Source organism: Alosa sapidissima, chromosome 8, assembly GCF_018492685.1.
Source record: "Alosa sapidissima isolate fAloSap1 chromosome 8, fAloSap1.pri, whole genome shotgun sequence".
NCBI classification, from domain to species: domain Eukaryota; kingdom Metazoa; phylum Chordata; class Actinopteri; order Clupeiformes; family Clupeidae; genus Alosa; species Alosa sapidissima.
The window spans coordinates 10179004-10199403 of NC_055964.1; the positions used below are offsets into that span (position 1 = coordinate 10179004).

Consider the following 20400-nt stretch of genomic DNA (forward strand, 5'->3'; position numbering starts at 1 on the left):
TGATCGATGCACATAATGTTGGTCAATGTTATCCTAGTTAGATCAATGTATACTTCAAGCATAATGGACGAACACTTGTTTTTCGGACCCAGGCGACACCTTACTCAGCTAGGCTACTTCTAAACAGTAGGATAACTTGCAGGGACGCAGTTTCGGTCATTGTGCGCATGCGTTTCAATTTTATTCTGAGCACCTCTCCCTCCCAGTAATATCCTCCCGGCTTTCAACAAGGCGGAACAGATGAGATAAATTCAAATAATAACACTCTTGTACATATATATCATATGCATATATTCCACCGGTAAAGTATGGCGGGAAATTTCGGCCGAATTACCGTCGGTATTTACGTGGAGATTAAAAGGAGTGATGGTAAGTTTAACTCTAACAAGTCATTTTCGACTTGGCTTTGCTAGCTGACTTGCTAATATAGCTAGCTAACAGACGTTAGCCCAGTGGTCTGATGTCGCCCTGCCTTTACGTCGAGTTCTGTTCGGCTAAGTTGTTAGCCTGCCTATTCTATGTATCGGACTTAGCTTGCTGTCCCTTATCTTTGTTGTAGTAACAGTCTGGTTATTAAGCACAGCGACGGTTGTCTCCCAAACACAACCCCGTTTTGCTGGGTGGCAGTGCCATGCTAGCGTCTTGCAGAAACGTAATTTACCGTTGCTAATTCGCAGTTAACGGTACCTAAATATATTTAGCTGGGTGGCTATTTTGTTCAGCTTGATTAGTTATAGCTAGTTTAACCTTGCTAGTCAACTACCAAGCTAACCCTATCGTAATCGTGTTAGGTAACGTTAACATTATTTCGGAGCACCCTTCGATTAATACAATAGGTAATGTTAGCTGGTTATCTGGCGTTGCCGCAGTTTGCAATCCAGCCAAGCCAAACGGTCTGCTTTGGTTACTACACAAAGCAGTAACAGTTGCTGTTAATAGTAACGTTCTGTTCTAGTAAATGGCATCCCACCCCGAGGATCCGAGTTAACGCTACGTTAGCCAAAGTCCGAGATGCAAGATAATGTTAGCGTTAAACATAGTAATTCATCTTTAGGTATAAAGTTATATAGCCTGCTGGTTAATTTGGTTGTGATGTAGATTGCTGGCTTGCCAAGAGAATAGCTGCTAACTCGATTGAGTGCAACATTTCATAACCTTACATCTTTTTTTCGAATCAGCAAGCAACTTACCACCTATGTAACAAACATTGTATTGTATTTAAGTTTATTGGTAACGTTATCGTAACGTTGCCTTAACTTGCTGACGTTCACTTGAAGGGATAATATACCGTATGTTTTGAAGTTTTTATTGAGCTGATCTTAGTCAGTGCAGGTATTAATTGGAGTCAACCTTGAAGCTCAAGGGACTTCATTTGTGGATTCTAACTTCGGGTTTTTGTTGTTAACGTTACAAAACTTATTCAAAAGCTATCATCATGGAACGTTGGTTTACCCATCCTTAGTTCTGGAGAAACTCGTGCAAAAAGTTAGCCAGGTAGCCCAACATTACGAAGCTGTCTCCAGGATGTGGCGCGACCTCCCTCTTGTTCCACGACCACCGTGGATGGTTGGCTAACGGTAGGTAGACACAGTAATGTGTGAAGATCTCCATGGTGACGAGCCTTTCAATAGTGACTAACCTTTGAACAATAGTCACCTTTATGTTAGTATGTAGTGTTGAAACAGTGGTTGTGTAGGAAACAAGCCTATGTGCATTGTATGCTGTTCGGCCACACCGAAGGATGTTTGCTGTCGTGGGGAAGTTGCATGCATATGCATATTTGGTGATGTCACAACTTTTGGACAATTCATAGGAAAAGTAAAGTAATTATATATTAGATTGTTCCCTCTTGATAGTGAGGCATTTCGTTTCCATTACATTGGCCTCATTTGACATTTTATCTGATAAGTCCGTGTTTGTTAAGAGTGGCCAGAGACGTTGCCATTGAAGCCAAACTGACATGTGTAACAGGCCAATCCGTCTGTTGCTGCAATCAGAGCGTAAAGCGCTGTAGTTGAGCAAACAAGAGGCTTGAAAGTGGACCGGGCCGTCTTCTGAGTTAAATTAGTGGCCCTGGGGCTTAATTTAAAGAATTATTGCAAAATATGTATATGTAATATAGGCTAGTTTGTTTTTTCCAAGCACACGTGCAGGGGAATTTGATTTTAATGCTTTAGACTAGAATGGCCAGAACTGTTAGAGCAATGATAAGAATAGGCTACTGACATTCTCCCAGTCTATGCTATTTGCCTAGATTGCTACAGTGATCTGTACAATAGAAAGGAAAAGGCTGGAGGACTTGATGCTGGAACTGACTTGTGAAATTAGGCAATTCTGGACAGTAGGTAATGCTGATGAAAAAATGCAAATGGCTGATAGACTTCTGTCATTGGAGACATTTAGGGAATGGGGGGAAAGGGCAGGTTGGATATATGTCCAAGTGGTTTTAGATGATTCCAGAACATATGTCAGTTTCAAACAGCCTGTTAAGATTTGAGTTCTTATACCAGTTTTCACAATTTGTTTCCTCTATTGGTGTCACATGCTTCTGATTTTATGTGACGAGAAGCCCATCTGTGATTTCTCCGCCTGTGACTCAATTAATAGACTGTGGAAAAGCAGTGGACCTCTTGCTCTTAGCTTATGCAGTATTTCCATTTGATCTGATGTTTTTGCAAGCTCAAGTAAGGCAGAGGGATTATGTTGCTGATGTGGATTTAGAGACAGAACCCTGCTGAGAGTTGCTCAAAGAATCATCAGACTCATAAATAATGGACACTGTTGTTTTCCATGATTACAGTGAGTAGGAATATACCGAAGTGTAGATCAGAGAGAAGAGCAGAAATGCCTGAAAATAAATGTATATCCAGTGTTTCCCGCAAAATTGAATTCCATTTGTGGTGGTTGGTTTGCAGAATTAACTTGAATACAACAGTTTTTAACAAATTAGCACAGCGTGGTTATGATGCTAACCAGATTTAAGCACAATTTAGTACAACTTGGAAAATCATTGTGTGGTGGTCAATGTTGATATTGTGGTGGGCCGCCACAAACAAGTCAATGTATGGGAAACACTGATATCTATCACTATTATATGTGCATAGTGCAGGCAGTCATCAGCTCATCTCAGCTGGTAGACTAAAGTGTTTTAAAGCAAGTCACAACAAGACAGCAGATATCAACCCAACAAGACTTTGTACTGAGAGTGCAGCACTTAACGGATTCTTGGAGCCAAGGGCTGTAAGCTCAGTGCGTGGGAAACATGGAAGTGCAAGCGCTTCCAGAGGCAAGAAGCACGCACGTTGCCCTGCAACGCTGTCAAATTTTCATGAGCACTTCACTCTGCATCCTAAGGTGACCCTTTATTTTTATATTTTTATTTATGTTTGTATATTTATTGCCCTCTCTCGCTTTTCCTCCCCTGCCCCTCAGGACGAATACACCAAGCGATGGTCACCTCCCTGAATGAGGAGAACGACAGTGTCACCGTGGAGTGGATCGAGAACGGAGACACCAAAGGGAAAGAGGTACGCCAGTAGCATGGTACAACCGCGTCGCTCTTTAAACATTGTGAATAATGTAACGGGCTGCTCACGGGCACACACGTGGCTGGCAGGCGTGCGCTGCTGCCAACGAGACAGCGCTAGTGACGGGGGTTGTTCTTTACACAGCGTTAAGGTGGTTTTGAACGCTTAGACACGAGGATGTGGGGTGTGTGTTTGATGTGTCAGACATGGGATAACAAGTGCTCTATTGCTTTTTAAATTCAAGGGTGCAGCGAGACTCAATTCTGCTGCAGAGAGTGGAATGGGGCTTAGGTATTTAAAAAAAAGCATAAAGGAATACGTGAAACTAAAAATGCCAGTGATTCAGTGCTGCTTTGGCACATTGAAGAGATTCCTTTTCATGTCATCGTCAGCATTCCACTAGCCAAATGAAGCCTAAGGTCTATCATTTAGATTAAGTCATTTAGCTGACGCTTTTAATCAAAAACCACTTACAAAAAGGGAAACAATTAAGGTGCAGTCAACAAGGACCTCTTAGTGCAAAAATAAGCACTACTCGCATAGAATCGAGTGACAATTCTAGAGGGGGATTGGCAAGTGGTAAATGCTAGATTTAGCATGTCCAGTTGTTAGTAGTGCTATCACTAAGTCTTTTTTTCAACCAACAGGGCAGAGTGAAAGTTGATCATGTTTCCCCCTCTCCCAGAAGCTGCATTTTGACTAAAACATGTCCTGTCTCTCTTCAGATTGACCTGGAGAGCATCTTCTCTCTCAATCCAGACGTGGCCCCCGAGGAAGAGGTCATCCTGAGCCCGGTGACTCCTCCTCCTCCCCCCACAGCCAGCGCCACCAAGGTCAACAAGATACCAAAGGTAGGCACTCTGTCTTTGGGAAGCCATTACATTTATAGGTGCAGAGGAATCTGTGCATTTTTTACTCAGAAAAGAGATAGCTGTGGTGGCTCTGGTGTTACATTAGATTATTGAGAAGGGGGGGCCACTAAGGATTTCATCAGCCAGTTTGATCAGGAACAGATAGGATTACCTCCTTTTTGGAAAAAAGGCAAGCTGTGCAGATCTCAGCACAGAATACCCTTTTGTGAAATATTTTTTTTTCTTTTTTTTGTTGGTGGTGGGGATAATAGAATTAGGTCACCATACACAGACTGAGAATTTATAGCCCTTTGGAAGTGTTTACTTAAAAAGAAGTGTCCTTGCACTAACGACTTCAGACTTATACTTCAGATCAAGTACACAGTCTGTAGGATAGTGCAGCCAATTTTTTTCAATATCTTATGGCTGATTTCTTTGTGTTGCACCATCTTGTGCAGAACCGACGGACCATCGCACCTGTAAAAAATGAAGTCCCGTCCAGAGACAACAGAGGTAAGCATGTCTCTTTTGCCTCTGCATTCAGGAATGTGCACAGCAATTCCAAATCCTTAGTTGATTCTATTGGCTGTTTAGTGTTTTGCTTCTATTCATGGTCATTCCACCTCTGTGTTCTAAGACCCGTGGGGTATACTACGAAGCACGTTAGACATATCTAGGCTATGTAGACATATCGAGGCTTGACAAAGCCTTGACTCAGGGGTATACGTTAAGTGATACTACGATAGCAGTTATGTGATATATTTGTAAAAATAGGCTTTCAGCTCAGATCTGTGCGCGTTCTCGGTGTTGGGATGACGTTGGCCAATCGTGAAACGTGGAGACGCACAAGACCGCCTCTATTAAAAAGCAATTACTTCCGCATTTATGAGCGATAGTGTAGTCTACACTGCGGTCATTTTTTGTGTCTAACCTATAACATCAAATAAATCGTCATCAGTTGTTGTATGGTATGCACGTCCATTAGTGGGATATTTGCACGCACAGCACTATTAAAGCGCATTCGAGATCCAAAATGTTAGTAGAGGCAGAGCTCCACCTGTAAGATATATGACAGAATCCTACACGTGTGAGAACTTCGTTTTTAAGACAATTGATTGGTCAGTGGGCGATAGATTACACGATTTGAGCTATAACTTAGCACATAACCTCCTCCCGACCAGGTTTGGTTGACAGCATAAGATACCATGGTGATATAGCGACACTAAAACAGATCCACTTTCGTGTCACAGCATACCCTGACTTTGAGCGCAACATACCTCGCTAACCCACTAATCGAGATTCGTAGTATACCCCACAGAACATGTCTCTCTGCTGTGCACTGAGCCTCATGTTGTGTTGTGTGTTTGAAGTTGGCTCCACCCGTGCCCGGCCTGCCCAGCAGCAGTACCAGCAGCAGCCTGAGCCAGCCGTGCCTCCCCCAACCTCGCAGCCAGCCCAGCCCACCCAGAGCCAGACCGCCCAGCAGCTACAGAACGGTAAGCCCCTCCCCGGCCTAGTCCCTAGCCCCAGCGTATGGGGAGCTGCAGTCCAACAGATAGCCTGCGGAGTCCGTGGAGTCAGAAGGAAGCCGCTTTCCCCCCATGTGTTTGGCTCTTAATTGCGTAACAGTTCTTAAGGTGGATTGGCGGACTTGGCCTGTTTGGTCGTCTTCGTGTTTGGTGCATTCGCCACCCCCTCACCCCTCCTCACGTTAACAATCTCCCGTGAAGTTGTGCTGTTCTGACCTAGTCTTGACCTGGCTTGTCCCGTGATGGAATTAGATCAGATTAATCTGTCTACTCTTGACAGTGGTTTGTGCTAAATGCTAAGCTAAGCCCTCCTGCTGCATGCTAAACTCCTACAAGATTCTCCTTGGCTGTTGTGCCTCGCAGACAATTTCAACCGTCTGTCCACAGTGTGGTTTGCATAGTCAAATTGCCTGCATTAGCAAATCATCCACAAACTGCATTTTACTGCCTTTCTGTCAATACACCAAAGTCAAACTTGGGTCAGTTATTTGGTGTGATCCTCCGGTCGGCCTCCCTCTCCTTGCATATTTAATTAGTGTGGTTTTCAGGTTTGTCTGGGCTCGCCTGCTGTCACAGGCTTCAGGCTGAATCTTAGTGACTGTAGGAGAGCAGCGCAGGGAATAAAGAAGAGGAGACAGACAAGAGAGAGGGAGAGAACAGGGGACAATGAATAAAGAGGATGGGTTTCTGGCTCTGTCGTGTTCCAGCTGCCTCTGTTATCTTCCTGTCTCTCCACTGTCAGAGCCACTGGCTGTTGGCCCCCGGCACACTACAGACATGGAGAGAGAGAGAGAGAGAGAGAGAGAGAGAGAGAGAGAGAGAGAGAGAGAGAGAGAGAGAGAGAGAGAGAGAGAGAGACTGTTTGAGATAAAAAAAAAAGGCTCTTTTCAGAGGGTTTCACGAGTCTCTTTTGTTTAGTGCAAGGTTGCTGATTGTTCTGGACACCCCCCCCCCCCCCCCCCCTTTCTCACATTTCCTTTCCTCTTTCTGTGCTCGCTGTGCAGCGAGGAGGAAGTCGAACTGCGTAAAGGAAGTGGAGAAGCTGCAGGAGAAAAGAGAGAGACGACGACTGCAGCAGCAGGAGCTGAGAGAGAAGCGAGCGCAGGTCAGAATCCATGCGCCTCCCTCTCAAATCTCTCTCACACACACACACACACACATATGCATGCAGATATAGGGCATTTCTCAATATACATAATCTGTAAGGCACACGTTGCATGCATATATACGTAATTTCTCTGAATAGACAAAGTCTGTAAGGCACACATTTCCTCACACTTTTTGATCCTGCAGGAAGTTGACACCACTGTTCCAAACTATGAGATTCTGCAGATGATCAGAGAGTTCCGAGCTAGCCTGGACTACAGGCCTTTAACCACTTCTGATCTGGTGAGTAAGGACGCAGCGCTCTGATCTGCCAAGGTCGCTGAAGTAACCTCAGTAATAGTAGAAGAATGTGTGCTGTAGATGTTTCTACAGATTGTAGTGCACATTCTTGTCAAGGCAGATAAAGGAGATAGTTATTGATGGAAATTATTTCAATGTGGTTCAGATGATCACTTGCCAATACTTTTTTTTCCCCCTGTCAGATTGAGGAGCATCGAATATGCGTATGTGTCAGGAAACGTCCTCTGAACAAAAAAGGTGGGTCCTACGCAGCCATATTATTCTATTTGGTAGAAAGATTAATCATGTCCAGATTACCATACTGTATGTCTGCGTACATTTGGTTCGCTGGTTGGCTAGTCATCTTCTAATCTGTCCTTAGTGGAAAAACAAAAATGTCTGAGTTTCCTGAGGTCCTAGTGGTTAATCTTCATGCCTCTATGCTAAGGAACAGGGATGTGGCTACAAGGATGCTCTTTGGCCTACTTTACAACTTTATCAAGCACTGTTATCTTTTTTCAAAAGTAGCACTGTGAGGTATTGTGATACAGGTATTGCATGAAATTGCATGCCTATTTTACTGGTGAGTCCCAGTTGCCATGCCAATTAAAGATGCAGGCAAATTACTTTACAATTCTAATCATATTCTCACACAGAGTGTTGGCTTTTTTGCAAATTGAAAAGTAATGTTGCTAAAAAACTTAATTTGTTATTCACCATGTAACTAATTTCCTGTTATTTAGTTAAAAGAAACCGGCGCCCTGCTATGACCACTCTGTGTCAAAGTGAATTTAATTCACATTCATGGAAAGCTATTACTGATCTTTGACCCTTGGTTCTCTTGCTTGAAGTGGCTGCATCAAAATCTCCCTTCTCCTTTTAGAGCTCACAGTGAAGGACTTGGATGTGATCACCATCCCCAGCAAAGATGTCGTCATGGTCCACGAACCCAAGCAGAAAGTTGATCTGACGCGATACCTGGAGAACCAGACGTTCCGTTTTGACTATGCCTTTGATGAAAGTACAACAAATGAAATGGTTTATAGGTAATTAACTTTTTCTGTGTCCTTCAGTTCTACTTTTTGTCACTTACATTGTAGTACCTAAAACCACTGTTAACCAATTTGGCTCAAAGTTAGAAATTCATAATTCAGGTTCACACAAAGCCTTTAACCTTATAGAAAAACTCTTAGGCATTGTTGTTGAGGCTGTTGTGTTCTCTCAGTAAACGTCTAAGCACACTAAGGATGTCAAGGATGTCATAGTATTCCCATTTGTGTGGCATTTGCTGCCCCACCCTGTGGACAAACAAGACAGAAACACGTCATTGCAACACACACCCACTGGTGTTTGTGTATGTCTGTTTAATTAAGTCATGCTAGGTCCTTAACTGGATCCCCTGGTTACATGCTCAAAGACACTAAAACCTCTCCTAAGCTGAGCTTGTGAGCTTGAGCAACACTGAGCTTTTGATTCTGTGCTATGTGCACGTTTGTTTATGTCAGCGCCACTCTCAGTTGAACCGTAGGAACTGGTAGAACAAGCAGAGAGGTGAACACGGAGAGATTCAAAAAGTTTCAATGACGTGTTTCCCCTCCCTATCAGATTTACGGCCAGGCCGCTAGTGGAGACCATATTTGAACGGGGGATGGCGACCTGTTTTGCCTATGGACAAACAGGAAGTGGGAAAACCCATGTAAGTCAATGGAATATCATTTCAGTTGAAAATGTAGCTGTTTTCTTTCCAGAAAAATAAAAACATTTGATACACTTCCCATCATACAACACTAATATGTCTTGATTTCCTGCAATTTAGACCATGGGGGGAGACTTTTCAGGAAAGAACCAGGATTGCTCGAAGGGAGTCTATGCTTTAGCAGGTAACTTAGAGCAGATTGTACTGTACTGTACTGTGATAATTCAGCCACCGTTACTTCATTTGTTTTAACACTGACCCTATCACACTCAGTTTGATGTCTCTATTGTGTGTGCAGCTCGGGATGTATTTCTAATGCTGAAGAAACCCATCTACAAGAAGCTGGACCTTCAAGTATACGCAACCTTCTTTGAGATCTACAGTGGAAAGGTAAATTGTGCGATACATTTTCAACGACGTATTCATGTTCAGTGTGTAAGACAATGAAAATGCAGTGAAGGCAATCATATGAAAAAACAATATTTATAAACATTTGTATTATTTCTACTTGTATTTTGTGATATCAAATATGTACTTATGACAGTGGGTTTTGCCGGCTTCAAAACTGCATAACTGTATTTCCCGTATTGCCACATGCCCTGAACTTGTAAAAGTTATTTTGTAAGATGGCTCACCTGAACTTGTAAAAGTTATTTTGTAAGATGGCTCACTTGAGATTGTAAGAGTTGTTTTGTAAGATGGCTCACCTGAGCTTGTAAGAGTTGTTTTGTGGCATAGCTCACCTGAACTTGTAAGAGTTGTTTGTAAGATGGCTCACCTGAACTTGTAAGAGTTGTTTTGTAAGATGGCTCACCAGAGGGGTATTTTACAAAACCTAGATAAGCGATTAAGCTGGGACTATTTTGGTTATCCTGGATGAATTTAGCCTTGACTTGGTTTCGCAAAAGAGATGGCACATAAGTTACCATGGGGATTTATTCTCTGCACCTAGACTGGTCCCGACCAGGCTAACAGCCAAGCTAAGTTCATTCTAATGGTAATTATGTTGTCTTATTGGCTCAGCTAGCTGTCATTCAAATCAGACCTCCGTGGTAATTTTTAAGGAACTTTATTCCATTTATATACTATTTGCTGAATGTATTTGCTCGCAAAACAAAACAGATTGTCTGCCTACTACCATATGGTTATTATTTTAATTGTGATAGCCTTATAAAAAATAACATAGGCATAAGGTACTCATTGTTTGCTTCTGTTGTTGATCGATGTTCGATGAATAGCCTACTGTAGGCCTAGTTGTGAACTGAAACTGGACGGGCCATAATAACCTCTGACTAGTTTAGGCTACTTATTGTTAAATTGCAATGTGAGCGGCAGCCAGCAGGGGAGGATACGTCGCAGGATTATTTAAAAAGCAAATGTGCGTCTGCCCTGATTCTGATACCGTGGCGGTATTAATTAAACCGTGGGGGGCCGCCATGCTGAAATAAACGTAGAGAAAACACAGTTGTTTTGTGGCGCAGCTCACCTGGTAGCGTTTGTGCTCCAGGTGTTTGACCTGTTGAACCGCAAGGCGAAGCTGCGCGTGCTGGAAGACGGCAAGCAGCAGGTGCAGGTGGTGGGGCTGCAGGAGCGCGAGGTGCGCTGTACAGAGGACGTCCTCAAGCTCATCGAGGTCGGCAACAGCTGCAGGTGCGACACACACACACACAAACTCTGTCTCTCTCAAGCGCAAGGTGACCGAGGATGCACCAAGGATGTCCTGTGGAATGGGTCAACTCCTGTTGTTAACTTCTATTATTCATGTTACCACTCGCAGTCATTATGTTGCCAGCATTATTCATGATATTGATATTGTAAAGATTATCATTACCATGAGCTGCATGATGTTCCATATTCACTTGTGAAATGGAAGTGGCACATCAAAATGTGATGGCAAGCCCCCTTGTTTTCTTGTTTGATGTTCTACAAGGTATTTGAGACTAGTTGACTTGAGGTCATTTGCTTTATAAGATTCTGTCTCTATGTTTCTAATGTGAATCTGCTTGTCTCTGTCTTTGCTTCAGGACATCAGGCCAGACGTCTGCCAATGCCCACTCGTCCCGCAGCCACGCCGTCTTCCAGATCATTCTGCGCCGGAAAGGCAAGATGCACGGGAAGTTCTCCCTCATCGACTTGGCGGGGAACGAGCGCGGGGCAGACACCTCGAGCGCTGACCGCCAGACGCGCTTGGAGGGAGCCGAGATCAACAAGAGCCTGCTTGCACTGAAGGTATTAGGGCAGAACCACTGCTTTACATGGCCTGTGGTTGTTTCTTTTGTTTTGAGTTTTCTCCATTGAGGGTTGTTTACACTAAGAGGTTTATTGGTGTTCTGATTTGTGATCCGTCTGTGCCTTTAGCCATGCTAACAAAGGAAGATGCTCTATATTTTTGGGCATTAAAAGGGTGAATAGTCTACAGTAGTTCTTTTTTTCACCTCAAAGAGGCCTGTGAGTTAAATTACCTGGCTGCATTTTCAAAGCCTTTTTCTTCCTCCTGTTTTTTGTAAGCAGTTTTTATTTGTTGTTCCCCTTTTTTCTAAAGGTTACCTGCCACATTTATTTTTAGCCTCAACAGCAGCAGCACTCGGCTCCTTGCTAAACGGTCTACTTTATGTTTCCGTCTGAACAGGAATGTATTAGGGCCCTGGGACGCAACAAACCGCACACGCCTTTCAGAGCCAGCAAACTCACCCAGGTGCTCCGAGACTCTTTCATCGGAGAGAACTCCAGGACATGCATGGTGAGTTCTTCCTTTTCTTTTTACCTCATTCCTTTCCTCTGTACTTTCTTTCAGTGAGTTTTCTTTCACTCTTCTTCACTGACGTCACTGGCCGTCTCTCTTCACCCTCTGCCAGATAGCACTGAAAATGCCTGCTTTGTACTGCCTGAAAAGGATGGCTTGTTTTGTGGCTCACTAATGTCTCTCTCTCTCTCTCTCTTTCTCTCTCTCTCTCTCTCTCTCTTTCTCTTTCTCTCTCATTATCTTTTCTTCCCAGATTGCAACCATCTCTCCTGGTATGGCCTCCTGTGAAAACACCTTGAACACGCTACGCTATGCCAACAGGTGTGGACCCACCATATTCAATGAGCTTTTGTCAAACAATTTGGATTGAAGGATTGAACAACAACCCAATGCTGTGTACTACATAGTCATTTCCTTCAGTGTTGCGTCACTCAAGCTCAAGCTGCAGTAGGAATTCCCATGGTAGGCTTAGCGCTCAGCAGCCTGGAAACGGTTCTTTGGTTCGTCCAGCCGTGTCTATTGGAATGAAGTGACCAGTGTTGAAGTGGGCATTTCTCTCTCTACTGAGCAGGATTTGAAGAGGTTGTTGGGGTGGTGGTGGTGGGGTCTTTGGGAACAGTCGTTTTTTTTCCCTGTCCAAACCGCCTGTTGTGTCCTGACCCTCTCGTCTCCTCTCTGTGTGTCTCCCTGTCCTCTCGTCCTGTCCGGCGGTCCTCAGAGTGAAGGAGTTTGGGATCTGTCCCTCGGACATCCCCTTCTCCCAGGGCGGAGGAAATCGCTCTGAGCTCTCTCCCGCCCATGAGTATGACGGCATTCCTACTTCTCTCCCCCGCCACTCATCTCACTGGCACCCATACGAGCTTCTCCCTTTCCCCTCTTTTCTCCTTTTTCTCCTCATGCTGTTTTCTACGTGGTTGTGCATGTAAGGGCACCAGCATGCAAGAAATGCACACAATTCTCATAAGGATGATGCAGCACAAAAGCACCATGAGTAACATTCTCCATTCATATGGACGTTGGGGCCCATGTTCGTCATTGCTGTTGCTGTCGCTATTGCGCTTGTGGCAGAGTAACGCCTTTCATTTCAAAGCTTTTTAAAAGTCCTCACGGCTGTCTGTCATTTTGCCTCCTAACCCTTATGTGTTGCATCTTCAAAGTGCTACTCTTTTGTGATTTGGTTAAAAAGCTTAATTTTTTCCACTTTTGGTAATGATACTGTTGTTCTGTATGGTGGTTGTACTTGTGGAGTACGTTCAAGATGAGACCATTAGCAGCCACTTGAGGTCACGGTGTGTGGAGAGAGCAGTGTGGGAATAGGCTACAGGATGGCCTGATGACTCTAAATCTGACAGGTTCTGTATTGTATTGGGCAATTGGTAAAGCAGTTTTTAAGTGAACATTTTGGGAAATTAACTTATTTGCCGAGTTACATAAGATGATTCATACCCTTCTGCGAATAAGTTAATTTCCCAAAATGTTGGCATGTTCCTTTAAAAACTGCCATAGTCAAAAAGTGGATTGGTAATGACAGACTGTGGTGTTAGGCTGGCTAGTGCCTACTGGCTGTGTATGGTGGCATCAGTACACCTATGACTCCAGCTGAAATTTGTTGAGGTTCCTTGAGGTGTCTGAAACTCTGGTATTGCATGGCGACAGGGTGAAGGAGCTGACCGTGGACCCCAGCGCGGTGGTGGAGAGCAGCAGCCGGCCCAACATCCACGCCGTCAGCCAGCTGGACCTGATGGACGAGGAGTGGGACATCAGCAACTCCCCGCAGAGGGACGACCTCAAGCTGCTCTGTGAGCAAAATGTAAGACCCAAAGGGCAACAGCCACTGTTTTTTCCCCCTGCTACTTCCAGCTGTCATTTATTGTGAGATACTGTGAGCAGAAAATACAGTTTTGGACTGTTAGGATTTATGCTCTGACCCTTAGGGACGTTTTGTTCCGTGTCAGCAGTAAAAATTCTGAATTTAACCATTTTGAATCCAAACTCCCTCTCTTTAATGTGAACTGAAGGCCGAGTTCCTGTTGACCCCTGGTATTTGTTCTCATCATGCGTGCCCATCCTTGCTGACCTCCCCCAGTAAGTAATGTTACTTGTGCCCATGTCTTTTGTGTGGTGTTGTAGGAGGAGGAAGTATCCCCTCAGCTCTTCACCTTCCATGAGGCCGTGTCCCAGATGGTGGAGATGGAGGAGCAGGTGCTGGAGGACCACAGGGCCGTCTTCCAGGTGACTGATCCTGTTTCTAACCTTGGTTGTTGTACCTGCCCAACTTCACTTCCTCCGCTGAGGAGGTGATGTTTGTACTGCAGTTCCAGCCAGATTTCATTAGTTTAGCTAACTTAACTGTAGCCTGAGTTCAGTTCATGGAGCAGATTCAGACATCCAAGGAAGGGATTTAGTGTGTGTGTGTGTGTGTACAGTCTTCAGTAGAGGAGTTGACTGGATTGATCTCGATTGGTTTTGAGCAGGAGTCCATCCGGTGGCTGGAGGAGGAAAAGGTTCTGATGGACATGACGGAGGAGGTGGATTATGATGCAGACGCCTACTCCTCCCAACTGGAGCAGATTCTGGACCAACGAATTGATATCTTAGTTGAACTTAGAGGTAATGCTTTTTTTTTTTCTATTGAATTCTCAAAATAACAACTGCATGATTTTATTACAAGCATGTTCCTCATATCTTGTAGAAGGTACAACCCTGAGCATAACACATCAGCTACTTTTGGGTAGTTGTACTCATTTCATCCCTCTTTTTATTAACAGATAAAGTGAGGTCATTCCGCTCTGCACTCCAGGAAGAGGAACAAGCCAGTAAGCAGATCAATCCCAAGAGACCTCGTGCCCTGTAGTCGGTGGAAAGGCTCTCTGTGTTCATTTATGTGCGCATTTTACTGCACATTTTAATGCAACGGAGCGCGTCACTAGATGATTAGGCCCGACCCCGCAGAGTTCAGATTATGTTGAGACAAAAAAAAAAAAAGAGGAGCCATGATCCTTTCAGCGTCTTCGTAGTTTCTTCTTTGTTTTTACCAATAGACAGTCAGTGTTCATCGTCTACATTCATGTGACCATTCGGAGGAGTTGGGTGGACAGAAAGAACGGACACGGTAGTCATGAAATGTGAAAGACTTCCTTGTAAGTGCAGGATCATGATGGTTGTCAGAAGTTTTATTTTATTATTCTAGTTTCTTTGTTGTTTTATTTATTTCTTTTTAATGTTTTTTTTTTCTTTGTATGGATGCTTACTTGGTTCAGTGGATACCTCCCCCCTATATTTTATTTAGCGTAGTTGTTTTTAAGTTTTTCCTCCCGAGATGTTGAAGTTGTTCTGAAGATCAGTTTTTTAGCAGGCTTTAATCACTGATAACCATGTTCTACAGGCATCACACGGAATGTTCGCTTTCACGATTTCTTTTGAGCTCCTGTGTTCTCTCACTACAGTAATTCTGTTTTCTTGTTGTACGTCAGTGGGCAGGTTAGTAATGCTGCTTTCTGTTGAAGAGAATGAGTTGCAATTAAGATGCACTTTTCATTGTTTACCTTGTTAGTTACCTTGTATACTCCACGTCTCCTACGACTCTACGTCTAGTGTTTGGTTTTTGTGCCATATCAAACCATGAGGTGGCTAACAACTACTACTTCCTTACATGTAGTACTGATGATCATGAATCACACCACTAAACGCTTTGTATAAAAGAAAAACAAACAAAACATGAGTAAAATTAGGGCCGAACTATTCTACATTACTGATGTTTTCAGCATTTACACCAAATGTTTTGGTGGCTAAATAAAGACTGATTTGACATGAGGTACGTTTTCAGGTTTGCTGTGTTTTGACCCAGGCGTTTTACATCATAACTAATGGACGAGGTTTGTGTATGTATACATAAGTGGTCCAGATCATTATTTTTCTGATTCATAAGAACTGAATCACACACTCTTAGGGGTAAACTGTATTAAAGTATGTCACTAGCCAAAGTGAAAACATTAATGTACTTAAGTGCTACAAAATTCCATAAAATTAAGGATAGAAACACAGCAGTAGGAGCAGTCTTTGTGTGTAAAGGGGAAAACCCAATCTGATTACCCACCTTCCATTTAGTCCCTGTTCTTGCAGTACTAAGCGGATTAACAATCTCCTTTGTCTCCTCTCTCTCTCTCTAAGGCCTAGCGAGAATCTGTCGCATGTACGAGGCCGACTGGGAGACAGGTGACCCAGGCCCGCAGAGCCAGAACCAGAGCAGTAGTCAGAGCCATGAGCCAGGGCCAGACACAAAGCATCAGCTCTTAGCCAGGGACAGGGCAGCCACAAGGACACTGAGAACCAAGGAGGAACAGGGCAAGATGGACAGGGCAGCCACAAGGACACTGAGAACCAAGGAAGAACAGGGCAAGAGGATGAAGCCCTGTGAAGGTGACCGCAAAGGTCAGAAATAAAACCACAGCTGGACTGTTGGTCAGTCCTTTCAAGACAGGTTTTTAAGCATTATTAGGGATTTCTTGTGATTTCAGGACAGTTTTTGAGTTACTAGGTGGAGATGATTCCTTTTGATTTTTAAAGTTGGATTTCAAAGTTTTAGTTAGGTTAAGGTATTTACAAAGACATATAGAACAGATGTATAGTCAAGGGTCAAGCAACACATCGTACATCCATAAATTATGTAACTGCTTATTTTACACACATTAAAACAGTCTTATTGCTCTTCCCCCTGACATAGTTTGTGATATTTGCAACGCTATAGAAATCTGTGTGCCGGTTTTGATGCAATGTTCATTTTACACAGCAGCGGCAGTTCAGAATCTGAAGATGGTCTCTCAAATGAAGTACCACTATTGGCTCACAGCTGTTTTCATCAGTTTAGGGGTCCTCTGTGTTATTCTCCTCACTGAAGGCTGTTTTGATACAATCCAGGGGTTGCTCCTTCAGGGTTATGAGAAGTGGATCCCAGCAGAGTTGAAGGCATGGAGAAGTCTGTAGATTAAACGGTTCAACATATTTCTTTATCTGCACAACTGACTTCATTTAATGGTTAATGATTGAGGTTAAATCAGAGGACTTTCTTCCACTTCATCTGTTGCTTTGTTGCTTTGTATAGTTAAGTCAACATTATTTAGTGTGAGGGCGTATGTGTTCATTGCTGCATCACTTACACCATGAAATCATCTATGTCCATGGAACGAGCCCGCTTTTCACTGAATCCTGCCTCTTGGAGAACGCTTTCAATTTTGGCTGTGATACTGAAGTCTTGTGGGATGTCCTGTTGGATGATGTAAAATATTTAAACACAAGATGCTTTGTGATTAAGGAAGCAAGGACCATGAAAATATGTTTGATTTCTTAGTAAGTAAAATAGCCTTACAATGTTGTGCAGAGAACAGTGGATTCTGTAGTTCTTCTCCAGTAGCTGTTCCACTGCTGTGGACCTGAGAGGTAACAGGTAACAATTACTTTTATATCCTCCCACTAAAACTATTGTCTATAATTTACAACAGAAGCAGTAGTACGTACTTGAAGGCTGCATTGAGTGTCTTGTTCTTTCTAACAAATGCGATTCTAACCAAACCGTCCCACTCCTGTTAAATATGGAAAATAAATGTTCAGACATGCTGTTAAAAGACATAGCTAAAGCAGTAGCAGGCACTAACACAATTTCCCCACACTTACCCCAAAAAAGTCACTATCATATAGGTGTTTTTTGTTTTTTTTTCCATTACATTGTAATGAACCCCTCTTTTTGTTAGCCAGGAACTGAAATTACTTGAGACTGTGATGGCCAGAAAAACTGACACGAACAGGCTAGTAACCTAAACCAACTTGCCTAATATGCTCTTTTACTCGCCCCGGGCCAGTGAGCTTCCCCATGGCCAATTGACTACGAGTAATGACGAACACCAGAATCGCACCACAAAGCAAAGAAGCAGCAAGTCAGAGCATGCCTTTATTGGCCAAAGATAATCTCACTGGTTAATGTTTCAAGCTGGCGTGGAGCCTTTCTGTTCCACATCAAGAGACCAGTAAGGTTGACGGAATAAGTGACAAGACTAACGTATAAAGTTTCAAGATAATCACAAAACACACCATTGCACAGAGCATGCGTGCCTGTTTGCATTAACTTGAATGATTTCCTCCTGTATAAATAGGGCTACATCTATTTTTATATTAATTTCCCTACACAAACAATCCTAGACATTCTATTTATAAACCAGGGTCATCGGCTTCAGAATCAGAGGGCTACCATTTTGCTATGGTTCAAATTCTCTGTTATTCACATATCTAACGAAAGATGAATTACGACTTGGCCGAGACCTTTGCCACAACAGATCCCTGAATTATACATTATATCATGGTCTTCGTCAGCTCTCCCCATCCCGCCCTTGGACACTAGCCACCAATCGGTGGACAAACACCTCCTTTTTAGGGCTCAAATGACAGGACTTACCTGGAAATTAATTGGAGGTGGAGGATTCTTTGGCTCTATTCTAACCACACTGGATTCCACTTTAGGGGGTGGACGGAAGTTATTTTTTCCCACCTACGTTTAACAATACAAATAAAAGCACAATTCTGAAAACTCTGATCAAACACAACTGAACAACTACAAAAGTTCTGCGCTTATCTGTAGGGGAAACGCATAAAGAAACTGACAGATTAAACACCACAATCCAATACCTTCATGAGATGATCTACTCGTGAGAGCAGCTGTGTGTTTATGGAAAGCCTGCAGTACAGCTTGTCACCGGGCTTGGCCACCAGTCGCATGGCAAATTCCCTCTGGAACATCAGGACTGCACACCTGAGTCGAGTATTCAACATGTGTACATTAGTGATCAGTCAGGGGAACTCTGCACAACATAAATGCCACAACATTCCCTGTGCTGTGAAGTGATGTTACCTAAAGAAAGGCCGGTGAAGCAGTAACTTGAACACAAAAGGAGATGAAATCTATAGAGGGGGGGGGGAAGGAAAGACAGTCAATGTTCTGGGCATTGAAGACAAATTACCAAATAAGGTCAATACTCCATTGCTAACTTTAAAAGACAAAAACATTCTAATTGTTTTAAACAAGAAATTACATGCGCCATACCTGGTAGGGCAAGTTGGCAACACAGACGTCAAAAAAGGGCAGTTCTGTTTTCAGGACATCTCCAATCAAGATCTGTAGCTTTGTCTGCATTGGTCTGTGAAGAGTAAAGGTTTGTTAGCTCCAGCCAACCCCATCTTATCCCTCTTACCAAATCCTTACCCTGCATGAGGGTGATGTACATAACAGAATAATCATGAACAAACATCACATATTTGCATACTTGATATCCCACTGGATGAAAACATAAGTAATATTGAAAACTGTAATATACAGTATCTTAATGCATTCAGTCAAGTCAAATATCCATGGCTTTAACAGAAAAGTGTATTTGATGCATCGATATATCGAATCGAATCGTTTGGGCAGGTGGGCATTTTAGAGATATGCCAAGATGGCCAGGGATGGTATGCCTTTGATACAACTTAATACTTACGTGCACTGTACTCTCTTCTGAAGTTCTGCAACCAACCTAGTGTCCAACTCACAGGCTACAACCTGATGGGACAATATAAGAACAAGGTAAAGGTTAGAGAAGTTGCAAAACAAACAATCACATTTCACATCACATTCAGGCAGTCCACAAAGGTTATCCCAGGTAGCCTACCTTTTTTGCCTTTTCCAGGAGTTTCACGGTCATGTTACCAGTTCCAGGTCCAACTTCCAGCACCACATCTGTCGGTCTAAGCGCAGCCTGCAAATTCAAGGTAATTTTTGAGCACATCCAAACAAGGAGGTGTTAAAGTCACATACATTATCAAGTATCAATTGGAGACATTAGGCTTACATACTATAACGTTACAATCTGAAAAGACAAAACTGACCCACCTTTTCAATGATACCGTTGACAACCAGAGGATTTTTCAGGATGTGTTGGCCAATGCCAGTATTGAACATAATACCTGTAGTGATGACAAATCTTTTACAACACAAGGACTAGAAACAATCCCTTACGAAAAGTATAACCTACAACTCTCTAACGTGAGCATTAGCTGCTACTCCAAAACAGTTAGCAGCACTGGCTACTGAGAACCTTAAATCAGCTATTCATGAATGTTCACAGGAATAGCAGCAAAAGCTGAAGCGTCACCGACCTTGGCTTTTCACCTCCTGATGCTGTCGAGATTTTTTCTCTGCTTTTACTTTAGGCATTTTGACAGATTTGGAGATATTCTTGGATTAGTTATGTGGTCCACTTGCACACGTGTTTACAACAAGCGACAGGAAGAACCTTTCGTATTCTTAACATCGAAGCGTGAATGTGAACTATAGCACCATCTACCGTTTGGATGACTAATTTTACATAGGTCCATGATGAGACTAGGCAAGCCATAGACTATAGAATATGTGTTCTATATATACAGTCTATGAGGCAAGCAGCTGTCGGTATCCGTTTTACATAATCCTATGGAGTAGACTGTGTTTTCAAAAAGTATACGTTCTACTACGTTCAAAATACTTAAAACAAAAAAGGTACTCCTGCAAGAACAAAGCCATTTCCATGCATTGTTTTGGTAAATTGTGCTAATGGTTATGATTTGGTAGTCTTCCTATTGCAAGAAATGTACAAATGTTTTCTGG

General features: G+C 43.1%; 2 protein-coding genes and 1 long non-coding RNA gene across 12 annotated transcripts; 1 reads left to right on the forward strand and 2 right to left on the reverse strand.

Moving 5' to 3' along the window:
- The first annotated feature begins 145 nt into the window (after positions 1-145).
- Positions 146-16733, forward strand: LOC121715375 (kinesin-like protein KIF2A). 10 transcript variants are annotated; one of them, XM_042101041.1, is made up of 23 exons: positions 146-369; positions 3433-3527; positions 4253-4378; positions 4837-4891; positions 5749-5874; positions 6912-7012; positions 7201-7296; positions 7497-7551; positions 8177-8339; positions 8899-8989; positions 9110-9173; positions 9288-9379; positions 10497-10639; positions 11014-11218; positions 11619-11729; positions 11986-12053; positions 12451-12534; positions 13389-13542; positions 13863-13964; positions 14207-14342; positions 14501-14548; positions 15903-16163; positions 16522-16733. In XM_042101041.1, the coding sequence occupies exons 1-23, from the start codon at positions 309-311 to the stop codon at positions 16713-16715; spliced, it is 2631 nt and encodes an 876-aa protein (XP_041956975.1). In that variant the 5' UTR covers positions 146-308; the 3' UTR covers positions 16716-16733. The 10 variants fall into 10 exon arrangements, with proteins under 10 accessions (XP_041956975.1, XP_041956977.1, XP_041956978.1 ...); XM_042101042.1 differs by lacking the exon at positions 146-369 and adding an exon at positions 567-1577; XM_042101037.1 differs by lacking the exon at positions 146-369 and having other exon boundaries at positions 15903-16081; positions 16133-16151.
- LOC121715381 lies at positions 9403-10546 on the reverse strand. Its single transcript, XR_006033594.1, has 3 exons — positions 10476-10546; positions 9625-9732; positions 9403-9588 (listed from the first exon to the last, which is right to left on the reverse strand). It is a non-coding gene; the product is annotated as an uncharacterized LOC121715381 (long non-coding RNA).
- Positions 16186-20104, reverse strand: dimt1l (DIM1 dimethyladenosine transferase 1-like (S. cerevisiae)). Its single transcript, XM_042101048.1, has 12 exons — positions 19914-20104; positions 19648-19721; positions 19427-19513; positions 19256-19317; positions 18823-18916; positions 18631-18680; positions 18408-18531; positions 18178-18270; positions 17247-17311; positions 17098-17161; positions 16889-16995; positions 16186-16709 (listed from the first exon to the last, which is right to left on the reverse strand). The coding sequence occupies exons 1-12, from the start codon at positions 19969-19971 to the stop codon at positions 16667-16669; spliced, it is 921 nt and encodes a 306-aa protein (XP_041956982.1). The 5' UTR covers positions 19972-20104; the 3' UTR covers positions 16186-16666.
- Positions 20105-20400: the final 296 nt, after the last annotated feature.

What these genes read in the sequence shown, in the direction of transcription:
- LOC121715375 (XM_042101041.1), top strand. Translation starts at nt 309, where the DNA reads ATGGCGGGAAATTTCGGCCGAATTACCGTCGGTATTTACGTGGAGATT. An exon ending in ACGTCCTCTGAACAAAAAAG is followed by an intron (nt 7,552 to 8,176) that starts GTGGGTCCTACG and finishes TTCTCCTTTTAG; the next exon opens with AGCTCACAGTGAAGGACTTG. An exon ending in GAGGTCGGCAACAGCTGCAG is followed by an intron (nt 10,640 to 11,013) that starts GTGCGACACACA and finishes TCTTTGCTTCAG; the next exon opens with GACATCAGGCCAGACGTCTG.
- dimt1l (XM_042101048.1), bottom strand. Translation starts at nt 19,971, where the DNA reads ATGCCTAAAGTAAAAGCAGAGAAAAAATCTCGACAGCATCAGGAGGTG. An exon ending in CAGAAGAGAGTACAGTGCAC is followed by an intron (nt 18,917 to 19,255) that starts GTAAGTATTAAG and finishes TACTCTTCACAG; the next exon opens with ACCAATGCAGACAAAGCTAC. An exon ending in CACCTCCAATTAATTTCCAG is followed by an intron (nt 17,312 to 18,177) that starts GTAAGTCCTGTC and finishes CATATTTAACAG; the next exon opens with GAGTGGGACGGTTTGGTTAG.